Raw genomic sequence first — 20,553 nt, 5'->3', positions numbered from 1 at the left:
TGTAGCACTGAAGTGGATAATGCTAAAGGGCTTTTTTTTTGTTTGTTTATTTTTGAAATCAGAAATAACCTTGATAGTGTAAGGTGATGCTCTGGAAGCTTCTTTTGTTTCATTTTTTTTAGCTGAACTGTCATGAGCTTGTTATATGGAATGCATGTGTGACTTCTTAAAAGGTGCTTAAATTGTTTAGGTTGTTACAGCAAACTTGTTTTTGGTTATCTGACATGAGCTGCTGAGCCTTAACTCGTGAATGAACAAACTTAGACAAATGTTGTGTCCTGGTTTCAGCTGGGATAGAGTTAATTGTCTTCCTAGTAGCTGGTATAGTGCTATGTTTTGAGTTCAGTATGAGAAGAATGTTGGTAACACTGACGTTTTCAGTTGTTGCTAAGTAATGTTTAGTCTAAAGTCAAGGATTTTTCAGCTTCTGATGCCCAGCCAGCAAGAAGGCTGGAGGGGCACAAGAAGTTGGGAAGGGACACAGCCAGGGCAGCTGACCTAAACTGGCCAAAGGGGTATTCCATACATGTGATGTCACATCTAGTATATAAACGGGGGGGGGGGATCGCCTCTCGGGGATTAACTGGGCATCAATCGGCAGGGGGTGAGCAGTTACACTGTGCGTCATTTGTATATTCCAATCCTTTTATCATTACTGCTGTCACTTTATTAGTGTTATCATTATCATTATTAGTTTCTTCTTTTTGTATTCTATTAAACTGTTCTTATCTCAACCCACGAGTTTTATTTGTTTTCCTGATTTTCTCCCCCATCCCACTGGGTGGGGGGGCAGTGAGTGAGCGGCTGCATGGTGCTTAGTTGCTGGCTGGGGTTAAACCACGACATGCTGATACTTGGTTTTCTTGGTAATGGTTTTGATGTTTTGCTGTCCCTTCATAACTTCAATACTGTATAATGTTCAGTACAAATATAAATCAAATTCTATTGCTGTTTAAATTGTAAAGGACTGCTTGAGATAACAAACCTGTACTTTACAGAAGAGGTAGTTAAACCTGACAAGAATCTTGTAAACAAAGCAATCTTATCGGAAGGTACAGTTATTTTAGTTTTGTGTGTTATAGAGCCTGTGTACACCCCATGGTTCACTCGTTGATTTATCTTTTTTTAAAAATTACTAATTTTTGTTAATTTGCCTTTTTCCCCCCAACTAAAAATAAAGTAGCATATGTGTTGGGTATCTCTCAAGCCTCTTTATTAATGTTAGAGTTGCATAATGCACACTGGACTAGAAAGTTCGTAGAAGAAAAAGTTATCAGACTACTAAACACAAAGACTGAAATAAATGTGGCTTGCACTCCAGCTTCTGGTACGCTGTGGCTCAGGGAGAGCTGTGGAAGTATGGCTGTGTTTTTTGTGCTGTACTTACTGTCTTCGGTAGGGATGCCCGTGGGTTCCTTTTTGAGATGGTGTTAGGCAAAGTGGCATTGATAAAATCCACGCTTGTCTTGCAGTTAGTTTCCAAAAATGTTTCTGCGTTCTTTGTAGAGCTTGGTTAATAGTAATGCCTAGTGTTCAGGTTAGCCCAGTCTACCAGTTTGGGCATTTGTTTATTAAAGTCCTCGTGTAGTTGCACAATTTGGTGTTTAGAGATCTGACCTTCAAGCTCCAGGTAATGCTAAGTTTTAGTCTTACTGTACATTTCTGAGGGGAAAAATAGTAGCTGTAGTTACTGTTTTTGAGATCTGTTTTTAATGCTTTTTAGCAAAAGAAACCAAATCCTGTTCTTAATTAGACTTGTTTTTTCTTCAGAATCTTTGAGCACGTGTAGATCTGGGAAGCTGTTGATCTCCGCAGTTTGTGGAGTCTGACCTGTAGAAGGGAATGTTTTTAAGCCTTCAGTAGACTAATACTAAGGAGATAGAGGCACTTCTCAGACTGTATGTTACGGCTTTATTGCCTTGCCTGGTGTTTTTCTCTTCCTTGCCTGTCTTGATTATGTATTGCTGCCGAGTTGATTAATGAATCCAGATCGAGATATGCCTGAACTGCAACAGAGAAGAGGTTGGTTTAATGATCACTTGAAAACCTGGTCTGAGAAACAACTCCTGTGGAAGGAGTGGTAAATGTATTTTTTTCCATAGTTGACAGAAAACTTTGAGAGAAATGTAGTACAAAATTTCACCCAACTCAGTTGACTTCTTTTGAAGTCCTCTTATCTATGTAAATGTAGATTTATAACTTACACAGCACTGAGTGAAGTTAAAGTTTATGGTGTTCTACTATGATACATAACTGGAATAGTTGAGGCACCCTGTCTATGTTGGAACACACAACCCTGCGTGCATCTGCACATTAGCATTGTTGAGTAGAGCAGTGAAGCGGAATAGAGACTTGTTTGCTGCGAAGTTGGGCTACCGTGTCACTATTCAAACAACGCTGCTTTTTTTATCAATGCTCAGTACTGTTAACAGTAGTATCAATCCCTGTAACTAATAAAAATGCTGGAATCCATGTGTACAGCTTTTGCCATCCAAAATTACTTGAGTTGTTATGCAGTATTGCTGACGCACAGTAATGTTTAAGCAAGCAGCAAGACACTGCTGCATCTATCTTTTAACTTGGGAACTTGATGCAATTTTATTATGAGTCAACCGATGAAACGATCTTGAAGTTCTACTTCTGTTTTCCCTATACAAGGGGAAAATAATTTTGCTATAAAGACTTATTCACGCTCTCATAAATGGCTTTACAGCTGAAACTTCTGATAAGGGCTAAATTCTAAGGGCTGTTCTCATTCTGCTGTAGACTATATCCTGAAAGCTGTTTTCTTGTAAACTGTGTCAAATCTTAGTTCATTTTGTGTTACAGTCTGATTTCAGCGTGGAGGTCATGCCCTGATCAACTTAAGTAATATGTTAAAAGCGTCTTAATGTGTTCTTTAGAATCCTTTATTTAGGGGGAATGTATTTAGTTATTAAACTATATTCTGTTTAATATAGATCACTGAAATAGTTTTGATGCATTACAGTCTCACAAATTACAACTATACAGCTGGAACAGCAGGCTGTGTAAGGAAGGGGGACTTTGACACATTTGCACTTAAGTCTGGAATCTTGTGAAATGTGTCTGTGTGGCAGTCACATGAGATGGGCTGAGCTGTTTTAACTGTGTTGGTATTGAAAAAAGGCAATTCCACTGTTTCCCTAGAGCTTGCCATGGTCTTTACATTACCTGTTAATGAAGTGATTTAGCTCACAGCAGCAGACTTGCCTAAGAATAACTCCCCTCCCCTCCACGTGTAACAGGGCTGCATAGGCTGAGGAGTTCCATTAGAGCTAGAGTGATTACAGAGGAAAAGGTGGGGCGTTTTTATGGCTGTTACCAATGCTGAGGAGATGGGATAGCTCATTCTGTTAGGAATTGCTAACAGCTAAATACTACACAAAATATTTCAAACCAAGTCCTTGGCTCTGAATGCATGTAGTGCGGTGGCAATTCGGCAAGCAGCCAAGTCACTTCAGTCTTTTTAGGTAGTCTGAACAGGACCTGTGCCTGGGAAGATTGAGGTGTTAAATTCCGTTTGTGAACTATACTGTGCAATTAAAGTATGTGTTAAATACTAGAGTTTTCCTGCTTCCCAGGGTTCCCTAGGTTGTATATGTTATCCTCTCTGGCATGTCTTAAACAAATCTCATTCATTTTTTCATCTCTGCCTGTCTGTTTTCCACAGTAATTTAAAATATTAAACTAATTTCTTTTCAGTCTTCTGGTAACAGGACAGAAAATCGCTCTCCATTTCTTCTAGCATTGTCGTGATGTCTAGTACTAATCTTGTTGGACTTCTGGGCCAAATGCCCTGTGTGTCCTTCACCTCCCTACCACCATTCATTGAACAGGCATAGCAAGTGAAAATTTCCCAGAAGTTGTAAGTAATTTGCTGCTGGGAGTCCACAAATGCAGAAGCAAGATTATTCCAAGAAGAGGGCAGGCTCCTTGCATACTCATGGAAGTGTCTGACTTGAACATGGGGAAAACAGTCGACTACAATGCTCAAGACTGTGGCTGACCTCATTTCTAACTAGTGTTCCAGATAAAAAGACTAATAATTAGCAAGGTTTCTTGATAGTCTGTTAATTACAAAACCACATATTTTTAAAAGTAAATTAGATCCCATTTTCACTGAGCAGTTGCTATTTAATCCTATGCAACTATTTTAAGTTGGCATTTGTAGCAGAGATCTAACTATTATAATAATTACAGTGGTATCCTTAATTGACTACTCATGAGACTGACATCAGTTGATTAACAGAAGCGATCTCCATAGTTTTTCTCCATGTTTGGAATATGAAGGGACAGCTTTAGGCTCTGCTATAATAACAAAAAAACAATTTTCTCTACTGCATAGAATGATTCAGGGCATTGAGAGATCTTGGCAACTTCGGAAGGGAAGATATGCAGCCCTGTGGTTTGGGTGAATCTTCAGGCAGCTTAAATTGATGTGAGAAGGTGTTTACCCTGTGTCTGTATATACTAGTAGTCATAATAGAAAGAAGGCTTACAATTGTTTGTGGGCCAGACTGTGGGGGTTGGAGGGGTGGAATGATCTACTGTCTTCCTCAGGACCCATCACAGCAGGAGAGCAAGGAATAACATAATGCTGCTTTGTTGACCCACCACTTCTGTCCTGTTTTGATCATGTGTGCTGCTTGTGGCCAAATTTAAACTATTGCTAACACATTATATGATAATCGTATACTTGAAGTCAAGAGGGTGGAAGCTGCATGTATGCTTACCAACATAACTGTTGCCTTGCCATTATCAAAGGTCAGATTTATAAGCTGGTATTCAGGACTTGGGCTTTGCTTTCTCAGAGTCAAGGATCAGTGTAACTCAGGGACGGATCTTGTGCCAGAATAGCTGTTGAAGACGACAGTGCTCCGCAAGGCAGATCAGATTGCCCTCATCAGTATGATGTCAGTCAGGTTTGGAGCTCTTCGCCAGTAGTTGTTTGGAAACAACAGTTGTTGATGCTGTAACAAACTTAGAATCATAGAATCATTTAGGTTGGAAAAGACCTTCAAGATCATCAAGTCCAACCATCATCCATGCCCACTAAACCGTGTTCTGGAGTGCCTTGTCTACGCGCTTTTTGAATACCTCCAGGGATGGTGACTCAACCACTTCCCTGGGCAGCCTATTCCAATGTCTGACAACCCTCTCAGTAAAGAAACTTTTCCTAATATCCAACCTAAACCTCCCTTGCTGCAACTTGAGGCCATTTCCTCTTGTCCTATCTCCAGCCACCTGACAGAAGAGACCAGCAGCTTGTCAGAATGTTTTGCTGTTTTGCATGTAGTTTTTGCATGTAGTTATGTGTGACTGGATATGCATGTGAGGTAGTAAACAGAAAAGTGTGTGGTATGTTTCTGTAATAAGTGCTTCTGTAATAAGCTGTGAAACGCGTTGTTCAGAAGAACTGAGCATTTTTGCTTTCAGTCATACTAGAAGCCACTAGAGCCACTTGCTGCCCTAAAGATAAGAAAAATGCAAAGGAAATCTGGAGTATCTCTGAACAGTTTACATGAATCTAAGGTGGCTACTATATTCTGGCTGTGCGTTCCGTACCTTTGCTTGCAGCATTGCTGATGCTTGCCTGTCCCTCGGTGAGCCCTTTCTACTGCATTAGCAGATAACTGCTCCCCCTAGAGAGTCCCACAGAAGCATATTTCTGATGCCTGAACTGGTTCTAGGATGGGGGAAGGAATAATGTGAGTGACGAATAAGGGGCAGCATTAAAAAAAAAAAAATCTTAAATTTTCTTGCATGTAATTCTCTGAGATCACTCTCCATGAACCTCCTAATCTTGAATATAGACTATGTCTGATTAGTAAATTGCAGGACAACTAAGATCTGGTAACAGGAGGAGAAGGTGAAGAGAATGAGTCAGTTTGGGTTGTTTTATTCCTTTCTGTCTCCTTTGTGCACAGATTTATTGGATTGAATCTATGGACAAATTTCCTTTAGAGTAGATTGGCCATCATTCTTCCAAAAGAGGCCACCTTCCTGATCATGCAGGCTACTGAGATCCTCCTATGGCTGAGAGACAGGATACATATCCCATAGCTCGCTGAGGCAAGGAACGGGGGAAGTTGGAGAGTGATTTGCTGCAGTAGGTCACAGAAGTGCTTCAGTAGTTCCTACCCATATGTTATGGGATGAGTTAGTCTGAACGGTCTTGGTGTGCAGCTGGGTCTCCTAGCAACTTTGCTGTGTTGTCCTCCACTATCCTTCCACCAGTAAACATTGCTTGTTTGAAATAACCTAGGCATAGGAACAGTATTGTCCCTGTGAATTTAACAGCCAAAAATCTTTACCTTATAGCAGGTTGCTCTTGCACCAGTTCATCACCTCTGGATGACGTAGTTAATGACTTCTGATTTTTCCAGTACCTAATGTTTTCTTATTTCATCTTAATTATAGAGTAATGTGTTTGTGTTTAAGATGAGCTGCAGTTTTGTTGGATTCTTCTTGTGTGTTTAGGTTTTTTCTAAGAGTTTTGGATCACAAGTTTCTAGAAGGTAAAACATGTCTAGAAAAAGACAGGTCTGTGAGTTTGTATACTTGTATGTCCTTGGTTCTGTCTCGACTGTGACCCGTTTTGTTGTAACTTGTGAACCTAATGCTTCTTGACAACAACATGTTGAAACTAGCATCCTTTTTAGTTCTTGTACCTTAAACATTATAGTGTGAGCTGTGAGATGGTAATGTTGGAAAGCATTTCTGTCAGGCAGTGGATGGATGTGAGAGGATTCTCCCCAGTCATGCTGATGTAGACCAGCAGGTCCATGAGGACCAGTAGATGGGCAGTGGTTTGATGTGGTTCCCAGTAATGACAAAATCAATTGTCCTTTTGTATAGTTTTTGTATTTCTGAGGCAAAGATGTGATTATGATGTGTACAGACTTGAACTCACTCCTATGTCCTTTTTATGAGTACCAGTATTTTAAAAAACTCTTTCCACTTGCTGTGTGTGGCTTCCTCCACCACCACATCTTTTGCTTCCCCCAACAAAGAGAGTATTCCCTTCCTTAGGGTGGGCTTTGAGAATTTGGAAACTTCCTGCTTTGCTCTATGCGCTGGGCTTCGGAGTTGGCTATTTTGGTCATTGCCATAAGCAAACGTGCCTTAAATTATTACTTCTTTCTAGAGCTCTGGAATAATTTGGAGAAACTATTTGAAAAAACATGCAGTCAAATTACAAAACAGTGGATTGTTCCCTTCATTCTTAAGAAGATGCACTCATTGCTACTGCAGTAACATTTTTGTCCAATTGACTTATTTTAAAATGATAATATGCATTCTGTCCCTTTGTTCAATTGTTAATGACAGGGTTGTATCACTTAGTCTTTTAATGCCTTGTGTGTCTCCAGGGTGTGTTGCAGACTAAATATTTCATCAAAGAAATCTTTGTGCTCCGTCAATGCAGTTTTCTTTGAGGAACTGTAACTAACTTGGAATCCAACAGTCATGTTTCCAAAAACTTACCAAGTATTACCAAAATGTGAAAGAAGGTAAATACTGCTTGCTTTCAGTTGCTGCATTTCTGCTTGGTTTTGCTTGCAGGCAAGAGTGTGCCTACTTGTAGTCAGGTTGAACCACAATTATAGTATCCTTTCTTTTGTGTTCTAATTATTGTAATTCAGCTTTTTTTAAGGTAGTGTGCTAGAAATGCAACAAGTATGCAAGTACTAAACTTGTTTTGAAGAATGTCGTGATTTAACCCCAGCCAGCAACTAAACACCACGCAGCCGCTCACTCACTTCCTGCCCCAACCCAGTGGGATGGGGGAGAAAATAGGGAAAAGAAGTAAAACTTGTGGGTTGAGATAAGAACAGTTTAATAAAACAGAAAAGAAGAAACTAATAATAACACTAATAAAATGACAATAGTAATAATGAAAGGATTGGAATATACAAATGATGCACAATGTAATTGGTCACCACCTGCTGACTGATGCCCAATTAGTCCCTGAGCTGCGATTCCCCCCACCCCCACTCCCCCAATTTATATACTGGGCATGATGTCACATGGTATGGCATACCCCTTTGGCCAGTTTAGGTCAGCTGCCCTGGCTGTGTCCCTTCCCAGCTTCTTGTGCCCCTCCAGCCTTCTTGCTGGCTGGGCATCAGAAGCTGAAAAATCCTTGACTTTAGACTAAACATTACTTGGCAACAACTGAAAACATCAGTGTTATCAACATTCTTCTCATACCCGACTCAGAAACATAGCACTACACCAGCTACTAGGAAGACAATTAACTCTATCCCAGCTGAAACCGGAACAAAGAATTACATCCATGTCCTTGCATTATCATTTGAGAGAGGTCCTGTTGCCCTCCGAAGCAGAACTGAACAAAAGTTCTAATTCCTTCAGGCTGCAGTGAGAGCTGCTCTGCTGTGTTCCTGCATTCCCTAGTGCCTTTGTTACTGCCAGCTTGCTTTAGATTATCACTCTTTGATGTTTTGGAACATGCATGGCAATACTGGTACAATAAGTGGATACAAGGGACGAACTTGGTATGTCAAAATTAATAGAAAGGAAGACTACAGAATAAAGAATGGTGTCAATATATAATTTTGCTTAGGAAATTTCTTAAGTACATCATGCCTTGCTACATTGTGGGTAGTCAGAAGAAGGGCTGTTGCTTTGGTGGGCTTTTCCTGTAGACTAATGAGAGGAAAACTTCTAAAGGAGGAGAGTGGTTGTTGAGTTGTTGTTTGTTTAAACAACTAGTAGGGTAATCTGAATAGTGTTGGAATTCTAACTGTCTGAATACTTTTCTGGACAGGAATATAGTGGGATGAAAAGGTGCAGTTTCATGTTACTGGCTGGGTAAAGTTGCAAAAAGTGATGAAGCTGCTCTTTTCCTCAGACACCCCTCTGTCTCTGGGCTGAGTGCTCCTACTGCATCCCTTTGATTCTGCAATTGTCTAACCATGTGATGAGCCAGTGTAGGAAGCTAACCTGATGAAAAATTAACTTGCGGGGGGAAGAACGAGCAGATTTTTAGGTTTTGCGTGAAATCTTGGAATAGCTTTAAATGCAAATTTGGATGAGCATTAGTACAAGGTAGAGGGAATTAAGTTTGGGGAACAGTACCATCATTCTTAAAAGTACTGGCTCAAATTAGCATCACGGCACAAGCAACTCCCAAAGTTGTATTTCTGATAGCTTTTTATGTCAGGCAGAGAAAGCAACTGAAGAGGGAAGCTTTTCTGGATATAAACCTAACTAAAAGGTTGAAAACAGTTAAATATAAAAGTGGAAGGCAGTGTCAGTGAGAATAAACTACCTTCAATAAGTACAAGTTGTGAAACAGGGTATGTATGAAAGATCCAGCGGAAGCAAGTTGAGAGAGAGGGAAGAAACTGCAAAGTCTCCTGTGTTCGTCAGTAGTTTGGACTGAGTTTTTGTAAGACAACTGCAACTATTCCAATGTAGTTTCAATAAGAAGGATACCTTAATACAGAAATCTGAATGCACTGAAAATGGAAACTGATGAATAGGAACAAAGAACATGTGAACAATTAATATTTACATGAAAGGTTTTCCTCGAAAGGAGGAACAAGGTGAGATCCATTTGCAGTGAATGTGCAGAATAAGAGAATATTTTGTAAATATTTATAGCAAGAGGAAACTGTGATTGTATTTGATACTGAGATAGTCGAAATGTTTATTTGCCATAGCTTTTCATAAGTCTTAATCTTTTTTTTTTCCCTTGGTATTCATTTTAAAAAGGTGTTTTTTAATTTAGTAATGGAGCTAAGCCAGTTTACTGGCTAGTTGCTAGCTACCGAAGGGAACTGTCTTTCTCCCTTCCTCCCTTTCCCCACTGCCTCCCCTCCCCCTCATCCGCACCTGCCCTGGCAGTTCAGGGAGCTAATTTGTCAGAAGACTAATTGTTATTAATTGCTTTCAGGGGAAGTAACAGGAGAGACATGGCTTTCTGTGGATTTGGTTCCCTAAGCTGTTGTCATAGGTTCAGTCTGGCATAAAGCAGTGGTAATACGGAGAATGACAGCAAGGGGCACAAGACTGCACCTTGTGGTGGTAGCTGTTAGATGAGTTTCCTTCTAACATGACAAATTACAGCCTTTGAGCTTGACTAACCCACCTAAAATTCATGCTAGGAATTTAAAGAAACAGTCTGAAATAATTTCACAGCTGTTTGAGAACTTCTGAGGGGCAGATGATGTTCCAGAGGAGAAGGGGAAAAGGCACTGCAACCGTGCTACTTAAAAAAAGACCCCCACAACATAAAATTCACAAAAAAAAAAAACCAAAAAATCCCAAACCAAAACCCCATAACAGCCTGTTGAAAAGGTGGGAGCTAGAGGGTTACAAACAAGCTATCTTAACAGCAGTTCCTGGAGGAATATGGATAATGTAAATTATTTGGTCCCAGTAATCACCTGGAAGATACTAATCTCTTTGTGAACAACTAATAGGAGTTTTTCAAGAACAAACCCTGGTTAATCCAGTCTAACTCCTTCCTGTGGCAGGGCAAGGGACCTAGTGGATAGTTGCATCTTGACTTTTAAAATAGGCTTTTTTACTGTTCTGTTATGCAATGAATGGAAACAGTATTGTAGAAACCGTTGTAAAGTGGAAATATATCTGATTGGAAAACTGTATCTGGAAATGGATGAGCAGTCACAGTGAAAAGTTTTGTTAAATTCCTGAAGAGGTCTGTCTTTAAATGCCTGTTGGTATTTTCAGGAGTGATTTGGGCTACAGCATCTACATATTAAATCAAGATAACATGAAGCGCAGCCAGCATGTTTGATTAGGATTTGGAATTCAAAATCATTCTGGCAAACTGAGGAAACCATTTTAAAATGGAAAGCTGTGGTTTCAGATGAATGAGGTGTTGCATTTGGGTGGGAGTAATCAGCTGTGCAATCACAGTGGAGAATGACTGCAAAATAGAAACTGCAAGCTGTAGTAGGTTAGTTGACTGTAGATATTTAATGTGCTTTCGTGTTAAAAATGAGTGCTTCCAGAGTTATCAATTGCAGCTGATTATGTTCAGGAGAGAGAGAGGTGCTGAGCCATTGGCTGAGATGTTGAAGTTGGGGTCAAAGTTGCTGTTCCTGATTTCTGTCCAAGTAAGTGAGAACTTGGTGCATGGGAGTGTAAAGGGGAGGTTGCCTTGTCTGTTTATTTTCATTTATTGAGTGGAGTGTCTCTTGTGGTGAATTGAAACAGGTATGAACAGCAGATTAGTTTACCTGTTTCAGTGGAGGAACTTTTTATCCAGTTGCTTTCATAATATGTGGGTCTACTAATGCTCTCTGCTCAAGTACTGAGTATTTTTGTAATGGGGATGAAAGTTGGGCAAAACTATGATTTGTGTTTCTGTTTCAAGAGTATAGTCAAGATTTCTTTAAATACTTGTTACTGAAGCCTGTTAGGAAATTAGTATAGACTACTGGTACTAACTAGGATTGCCCATTTCTGTATCAGAGATGGATTAGAGAAAGTGAAATCTTAATTCAGTGTCTAACCCCCTTTTCTTCCCTGAAATGAAGGAATTTTTTGTGTTTAAAAACACAAATTGGAATAAATGGACCAGGAATCCTTCATATGATTATAAAAACAGTAAGCCTTTGCTGTTACTCAAAAACCATTGGCTATTACTATGTATTTGATAAAGAATCCTACTGTACTATATGGAAATAAAGCTTAATTCCCTGTTCTGCAACAGTTGTAGCTGTTGGGACAAAATCCTGAAGAATTATGACTGTTTACACAAATTTGAGGTGTCTGGCAGCAGTGCTTCACTAAAAGGTAGAAAAGAGATTATTTTGTACCATACCCAAGAAAATTTCAGCTGCCACATCTCCTAGGTGACATACATGTCTGCACTTAAAAATCCTAGAAGATCAAAATCAGTCCAGTGAGTTTTACTCGCAACTGTATGGTATGTCGTATTCTCACGATTAGTCTCTTTTCGTGAAGAAACTTTGTAATGGGACAGATGTGAAAAATCTCTGCAGCTTGTTTGAAGGTAAAGGTAGGCTAAAATCCTTGTGAGTCCTTGCAGCAGAATTATACCTTGGAACAGGTTCTAGTTTGAGGCTGTACTAACTGCAGTTTACAATAAATGCTATTTTAGAATTTTCTTGAATATTTTTTTTATTTAACTTTAGACAGAATATATTAATTGCCTTTATTGTACTGAAGAGGGGGAGTAAATTGAAGTCAGACAGACAAAGATGTATTAAGATCATGTGGATGAACACTGATATGTTTTTACTTCAATATTAAAACCAATTATCCCTGCCACCCTTGTGCTGCAGTTCCTGTTTTGAGTATTTCAGTAACCTGGTTTATAGCATCTCACTAATAGCTGTATCGGCAGAAATGATGCATCACTTGTTTACTGAGCACCTAGGAAGGAACAGTATAGAAACTTATGAAACCAGCTTTGGTACTAGGGAGAAAATACCATGTTGCATTGTCAGTAAACCATTTATATATATGCACACGTATTGTTGTGTGGGGTTTTGTTGGTAACTCTGTGAACTCTGCTGATACTACTTACTGTCTTGACAGCACCACAGGAAGAATGGAGTGCATTTGAATAGTAGCACTAGAAAATTACTAGAATTTGTAATGTTACTAATCTGTTACTTGGGTTGTAGTAACAGATAGAAATGTAATTTACTTTTAAGCTTGAAAAACAGTTGCAGATTTCTTAAAAGTTAATTATTCTCTCCCTCGTGGTTTAGAGCTTAATAATAAAGTTTATTTGACAGATTAGGAGTGGAAAAAGGAGTATAGTGGAAAGCATTGCAATAAATGAGAATGTCTTTAGGAATCATCATCTGTCTGGGTAAAAATAGTTGTTTCTCTTCTTAATAGGAGATGATGGCAGGCCTCCTTTCTGGTTTTCTGACATCACTGGCAATAAATGGCCATAGCAAATACAGAATAATACCAGAGTGAATATCTGTCTTCAGCTACTTATAATCTGTATGTCTAATCAATCTTAAGTGTCTCTCCAGAAGTACATAAAGATGGATTTATGTAGCTTGGGTGCCAAGAACATGCAACTTGACTCGCTAAGTTTAGTAACGGAGATGTGTGTTTGTGTAAGAGGGAGAGCTCCACCTACTGGAAAAACCTTCAGGTTTATGGAATGCATTTTGAGTCAAGGGTGCATTATTGATTTCTTAGATCTGGTCTCAGGGATTTGGAATGAGAACATTTGCAAAGAAACGGACTTCCTTCAGCTTTAAAAAGTCTGAGCTCTGAAAGATTTTCATCTTGACTCTTTTTGTTTATAGGAACATCATCTCCAGCGGGCTATCTCAGCACAACAAGTATATGGAGAGAAGAGGGATAACATGGTTATACCGGTTCCAGAAGCAGAAAGTAATATTGCATACTATGAATCTATATATCCTGGAGAATTTAAAATGCCAAAGCAGCTGATTCACATACAGCGTAAGTAAAGTAACTCATTCATTGAAGTCTACACTGAGAACTTTGGTTTGCTAGTAGTTCAGGAGAGTACTCTTAATAAGTCTATTGAGCTCGCATTAAGACTGACTTCTGAGAATTAATTTTTCAGACATGTAAAGGAATACATACTTCTTACTGAAGAGGTATATTTAGTTCTTGATCAAGAATTAGATAGGTGTCCTTCTTGAGTCTATGTCTATATGTTAATACTTTAAATTTAGCAGTCTCAAAGGCCTGTTTCTGCCCTCTATAACACTCTGTAGTTACAGGTTGCAGGGAAATTTAGGTTCGTTAGCAAAGACAGACACAAATATACTTGAAGAGGAGAACATATAATACACAGTTAAGAAACAGAGTGCCTGTCCCCTGAAGCTTAATCAGGATAAAACAACAGTAGAGTGGGTTGGGAAACCAAGCAGAAATGGCAGTAGTAGTAGTATTTGCGTATGCCTGGATGGAAGTATTCTACGTCTAAAAGTAGGTGTTTTTTGATATCACTGATGACTTGCAAATGTGTTGGGATTTTGGTTTTGTTGGAAGATAGCAGCTATCCTGTATGGATGTGACCCTTGATATGAGCACCACATTACTTCAGATAACTTCTGAAAACATTATAAAAAATGAAATCTGTTGCAGAATTCCATTGCATGGTGTAATTAGTGGAGTTCTAAAAGTTCTAAAAGTGTCTGTGCTATGTAAATGGATCTCATGCCTAATTAACTTTGGTTAAAAGTTAGACTTCTACATCAGTCTGAGCTTCAGTGATGGCTTAAAGTATTAGAATCATAGAATAGTTTAGGTTGGAAGGGACCTTTTTAAATCAGTCCCCCCTGCAATGAGCAGGGACAACTTCCACTAGATCAGGTGGAAGATCAGGTAGATCAGAGCATGCTCCTCTGCTCCTAAGCAAATGAAGAGATTAATACTAGCAGTCTTCCATGCTGATATTAAGGTCACACTTTTTCATTCTTCTTTTCCTTATCTAGTTGTTTAACAGCTGAAATGGTGATTTTCAGCTGCATTGTATTCTACCTGTTTATTTGTTAAAAGCAAGTGATGCTTTTCACAATATGTTTCTAAGTGTGTACTTGGAGAGGAATTCGTATCTCTTACGAACTAAAACAACTTGCGTGAGAACTAGGGAGTTCTTGTTTTGAATGCAGAATGCTGCATTTTCATAGGATATTGTGGAAAACAGAACAGTTGTTTGTGTTCTGCAAAAGATTACTTGTGTTTGAAGATGCCTTGCTACATAGGGTAGACCATGCTGGACCAGTTTAGTTTGACTCGTCTACATCACAAAGATCACTGATGAGAATATGTGTAAGGTCACTGTAATACAGTCTGCATATACTTTTGTAGAAGTACCTTTGAAGTGTGTTTGGGCTGAAGTCTCAACTGTTGATAATACAATACATAAAACTGCAGAATACTAGACAGCATTGAAAATTTTGACCAGTCTAAAAAATTCTTACTGAAAGCAATGAGGTAGAAAGCTGCTAGCTGGTTTGACCACTAGTAAGCTTTCATTGGTTCACAAAAGCATAGTCAAATAGATATCAACTTTCATTCCTGATTTTTAATGGTGTAATTTTTTTTCAATTAAAAAGTAGCTAACTTTGAAGTAGCATTACTACAACATTCAAACATATAATTTTGGTTTTGTCTTCAGAAGAATCTGGTGTGTACTTCAGACGCTGCTTTTGGAACAAAACATCTCTGTAGTAAAACTAACTTTCACTGTATCATTTAGCTTTTAGTTTGGATGCTGAGCAGCCGGATTATGACTTGGATTCGGAAGACGAGATCTTTGTGAATAAGTTGAAGAAAAGAATGGACATCTCTCCTTTGCAATTTGAGGAGATGATAGACAGACTAGAAAAGGGCAGCGGGCAGCAGGTACAATGGTACTTTGAATAAAGAATTTGAAATACGCACTCTATATATTGCTATATGAAAGTGACGTGCTGGGTTTTGCATTTAGCCAGTCAGCCTGCAAGAGGCCAAGCTGTTGCTGAAGGAAGATGATGAATTGATCAGAGAAGTGTATGAGTACTGGATTAAAAAGCGGAAAAACTGTCGAGGTCCCTCTCTTATCCCAGCAGTGAAACAAGAGAAGCGAGATGGTTCCAGCACAAATGACCCTTATGTTGCTTTTAGAAGACGAACTGAAAAGATGCAGACACGAAAAGTAAGTAGATCAATACCCCGTCCTGCTTTTTTTTTCTCTTCCTTCTCCCCCTTTCAAAAAGTAGTTTATATAAAGAAACAATTCGGCTATGTAGTATAAAAACAATAGAAGTTGGGTGTGTTTTGTTTTAATTTGCAAGGATAAAAACATAAACTACTTTAGGACAGCTATTGAATGAAAGTTTGTATTCATTATTTTTTCACTAAATCTACTGCTAAACTTACGGTTTTGGTAAGATGTAGCTCATTGATAGCATGCACATGCTTCTCTGTTTTAGCGTGTGATTTTTTTTTTCTATATATACATAAATATTTAGAACTTAATTCAGATTATTTAATTTAAATGATGTGGGGAAACATATACACTGTCTATCTACAGAATCGGAAAAATGATGAAGCATCTTATGAGAAGATGCTTAAGCTGCGTCGAGATCTGAGTCGTGCAGTAACCATCCTGGAGATGATAAAGAGGAGGGAAAAAAGCAAGAGAGAGTTGCTGCATTTAACACTGGAAATTATGGAAAAGAGGTAATGTTTATTGACATTTGCTGCAGAAAGCTTTGGAAACTACTTTGTATTCTGATTCCCACAAACACTTAAAACAGTGATAGGTTTTTAAAATAAGTATTTAGACCCTTTCACATTTGCAGGATAGCATATTTTCGTAAATGGCTATGGAGAGCAAAATAATATGTTAGGAAGTTGCTTACGGGAAAGTGACCAATCACACTAATCTACATTGGTTTTTTACGTGTGTACATGTATTTAAATGTATGTATATATTCTATATACTATACAGGAAGAGGGATCATAGTTTCAGGTAAATTCATTTGGAAATTTATGTTAAACTTGAATACATAGTTTAAGAAAGTCCCAGCTAATTTTAAGGCCATTTCCAATCATTACCATTCTTTTTCATTATTGCTGTTCTTTTTTAGCAAAGCCTGATCTAATACCCTCTTGAGGAAAACAAATAAGTATTTTGTACAGTATAAAATGTTGTTCTCTGAGTCATCTGCAAGTAGTGCTGCTTTTGACATACTGTTTGTCAGATGTGCTGAAGACCAAATGCTCTGCTCTGTCACTTTCCCAATCAACTGAGAATCACATTTGCAGTGTGGAGTTGTTGTTTAAGTTGATACTTAGAATCTGAATAGACTTCTCTAGCGTAAGCATCCAGGTTTGAAAACAAATGTTTTGAGTCAGTATTTTAAAGCTCTAAAACTAACTTTTTAGTCTGGCTTCTTAGGAAGACAAGTTGAATGTCTCTACCAGTGACATTTTTTTCAAGCACTGACCATTTTCACTAGAAATAAGAGAGGGAAGAAATCTCAAAGATTTTCCAGTACCTTTGTCAAGAAAATAAGCTGTTGAATAGAGGAAAGACTCAATGCCCCCCTCAGAATGGAAAACTGCACTTCAACTCAGCACTTCCCACAGGACTTGAAATGTAATATGTTTCATGGAACTGCTTGTTGTGAAACTATTCCATAACATAGAATAGAGAGGATTGATGAATAAGGCACTCTGCCTCCCTGTTTAAAACCTTTTGAGTGATAAATGTATATTTTTAAAAGGTACCTGTCCCAAAGTGAGGGGGGAGGGAAACCCTCTCCTTTCCTTCCAGTTTCTTCTTCTTTCCTTTACATTACTGTCTTTTAGAGACGTTTTACAGGCTTTACAGGGTAGTTATCCTTTTATTTATTTGTCAGCATTAGTCATCGCAATGGAGTGTCCATGTTAATAGTCCCCTTTTCTGGAACAATACTTCTGTACTTCTTGCTGTCATCCTGGATGTCCCTTTACCCCAAGTTGCAAGTACTAGTCTTGCAGCTGTTGTGCAGCTTTTTACCAGACATACATTGTAAACATTCCAACCAATAAAAAAAATAATTCTGATTTCAGGTATAATTTGGGTGACTACAGTGGAGAGATCATGTCTGAGGTCATGGCACAGCGGCAGCCAATTAAACCTACCTATGCTATTCCCATCATTCCTGTGACTAACAGCAGTCCTTTTAAACACCAAGAAGCTATGGAACTGAAAGAATTTAAAGTTAAAGTGAGTAATGTCAGTAACCGAGTTACTAGTTCATGCTGTCACGTATGCAAGATACAGCATTTTAGGATGGGAGAAGGGGTAAGCTTTTTGAAACTGGAAATAGACTAGCAAAGCTGCAATTGGAATAAAATGCTTTGTTCTGTTGGAGTTCTGATGATAGCATATAGACTACTGGCTTTCCTCAAGACAGAAATAAAGGAAGTATAGACGAACTACGAAAGGACACATGCAATTGTATTCTTATTCTGGGGGATACAAACATTTTTCTCTAATACTGTCCATAAAGTTAGGATATCCTGAAGAAAACTCTATTTATTACCTAGATACTGGACAAAGGTACGACTAATGAGGTAAAACCCGTATCTTGTTCTAAATTCACGTAACTTTAATCTGGAGGGTTGTTTTTTGTTTTGTTTTTTAAATATCCACTGATATTCCCAGCATGCTGTATATCTTTGTCTGGGTTTGTATTTAAGTAAAGTATCAAATAATCTTGTTTGATTTAGAATGCTGATCAGCACTTTTTTTCCTGCAGGCTTTAATTTTTTTGTCTTACGAAGCATAGCTACAGTGCCAACAACTGAGCATATTAAATAGGTCAGGTAACACAGGAGCAATGCTGAGGTATAATTTGAATTTAAACAAAGACTTCTTATAACTGAAGAATGTCCAAAGGCTGTTCTGAATCTGACAAAGTGGCTTGAATTGGTTCCATTGACAGTAGAGTATTGTAACTGAGATTGCTGGAGTGTACTTACCTGTTAATGATGCTGGGTCGATGCAGTGTCTCACAGGGTGAAAGAAATCTGTTTCTTGGAAACTTGGGAAATGCACTTGGATTTGCATAGTATAGGGAAATGTGTTTAATTTTTAGAGGATTTTCTGAGATTGTAGGTATCTTTGAGAAGTCTAACTTCTATTTTTGCCTTTAAAGCATTGTTTGGTACTTAGTAATTCCCTAACACTGCATAAATGACTATTAATTTAAAATGTTAGTATGGTGGGTTGACCCTGGCTGGATGCCAGGTGCCCACCAAAGCTGCTTTATCGCTCCCCCCCGGGTGCTTCATGGAGATCATTGTATATATTTTTAGTCTAGTTTTCCAAAGTAGTACTGTTACCTTAACCACTAGTGTTTTATCTAGCACAGATTGAGTAAACAGTGCTTGATTCCACCTTGTCTGTTAATTGTTTCAATTACTGGAAATTAAATGCAGATACTCATTAAATGACTGCTTGTATTGCTATCAAGATGGTGGAGAGATGAGTTCACTTTTTAGCTTGCTTACACAGGAGTTTTTTAGAACTCCTGTTTTAATGTAATTTGCTTGTGTAATTTTACACTGCTTTTTTTTTTCCTTGCAGCAAGATAAACCTGATGTTATTAGACCCAAAAGAAAGTATGAGAAGAAGCCAAAAGTCTTACCTTCGTCTGCTGCTGCTACTCCTCAACAGACAAGTCCTGCTGCACTGCCAGTCTTTAATGCTAAAGATTTGAATCAGTATGATTTTCCTAGTTCGGATGAAGAACCTCTCTCCCAGGTAGGACCTCTGGAGTTCTGTGCTCCTCTTGAGGAAAGAATAGAAGTAAAACTCATGAATTTACTAGTATCTCTCCTCATACACCCCCCCGTCCACTCTTTAAAGGTTTTGTCTGGTTCTTCGGAGGCTGAGGAAGAAAATGATCCCGATGGTCCTTTTGCCTTCCGTAGGAAAGCAGGCTGTCAGTACTATGCTGTAAGTAGAATTTCCTTATGTGTCATAAAACAGAGCATTGTTGTGGGAAAACATCTTGTGTTTAATTGTTTAAAATTATTTTAAGCCTCATTTAGACCAACCTGGCAACTGGCCATGGAGTAGCCCTAAAGAGGGAAGATTAGGAGATGTGCGTTACAGATACTGCTTAACTACCCTCACTGTACCCCAGAGGTGTATTGGGTTTGCACGAAGACGGGTCGGCCGTGGTGGAAGGTAAGTGCTACATAATTGTTGCTGATTTTAAAAATAAAATGTAAAAAAATCCCCACCAGACCCCAAAACCAACCAAACAAAAAACCAATAAGACATCTTTTTAAAAGAGCAAAGTTTTAAAAAACCAAACCCCTTAAAAGTGGAGACATCAGAGCGGTTGACTTTTTAAATATTTCCATTTGATACAGGTTTCCTTAGCTGATTGTCTCCATTTTTATTTTGCAGTAGTGGAAGCCACTTTGATACCGTTTTCTTAAATGTTTCTAGAGGGGTTTTTTTTATTGTTGGCACTCCCAAGTTCTGATGTGAAAAATACATGTATGTTTTCAGTTGTGATTGATGGTTTGTATTTAAATGATTTGCATAGTTGTCTTCAAATTGTAATATTTAAAAATAGCAAACATCACATTTTTCAGAAAATGCTTTTCTGAGTTTGGACCATATTTGGTGATTTGCCAGTTGTAGAGGAGATTTTCGGGAGGAATACTTAGAAGTGACAATAACTGTTAAATTTCAAACATTGTCAAAAATACCAAAGAATTAAGGACTTGCTTAGAAGCAAAATGCCTGAAGTATCTTTATCAAAAACAATTTATAAATTGTTCAGTGTAGAAGTGCTATTTCCTAAACATTATATGATGTCTTTAAGAAAATGGTACACTGGTATTAAATTTTAATTTTAAAAAAGTAAGAACATGATTTGGCTTTCAGATTCTTCATGTATTACTAGCAAGTCAGATCAGCATATTGACAAAATCAGAATGGGAGCTGAAGGCTCTTACTAGGATTTTGCAAGGGGATTTGGAAGTTAGTGTGTAACATCCCCACTGAATTGGCAT

The 20,553-nt window shown here is 38.3% G+C and overlaps 1 protein-coding gene across 7 annotated transcripts in view; it reads left to right on the top strand.

The window, feature by feature from the left end:
- EPC1 (enhancer of polycomb homolog 1) overlaps window positions 1-20,553 on the top strand; it is a 71,025-nt gene that overhangs the window by 34,220 nt on the left and 16,252 nt on the right. For all 7 annotated transcript variants that reach the window (XR_008237924.1, XR_008237925.1, XM_052805886.1 and 4 more), the window contains 8 exons: window positions 13,314-13,473; window positions 15,245-15,390; window positions 15,476-15,682; window positions 16,061-16,209; window positions 17,587-17,743; window positions 19,109-19,285; window positions 19,391-19,480; window positions 19,566-19,714. Coding sequence is in view for 5 of the 7 variants with exons in the window: in XM_052805853.1 (XP_052661813.1) it covers window positions 13,314-13,473; window positions 15,245-15,390; window positions 15,476-15,682; window positions 16,061-16,209; window positions 17,587-17,743; window positions 19,109-19,285; window positions 19,391-19,480; window positions 19,566-19,714 (1,235 nt within the window). In the remaining 2 variants the exon portion in view is untranslated. The remainder of the gene's footprint in view (window positions 1-13,313; window positions 13,474-15,244; window positions 15,391-15,475; window positions 15,683-16,060; window positions 16,210-17,586; window positions 17,744-19,108; window positions 19,286-19,390; window positions 19,481-19,565; window positions 19,715-20,553) is intronic.

The sequence above is a fragment of the Harpia harpyja genome, chromosome 1 (assembly GCF_026419915.1).
Source record: "Harpia harpyja isolate bHarHar1 chromosome 1, bHarHar1 primary haplotype, whole genome shotgun sequence".
In the NCBI taxonomy this organism is placed as follows: Eukaryota; Metazoa; Chordata; class Aves; order Accipitriformes; family Accipitridae; genus Harpia; species Harpia harpyja.
This window is presented reverse-complemented; position numbering and strand designations above follow the sequence as displayed.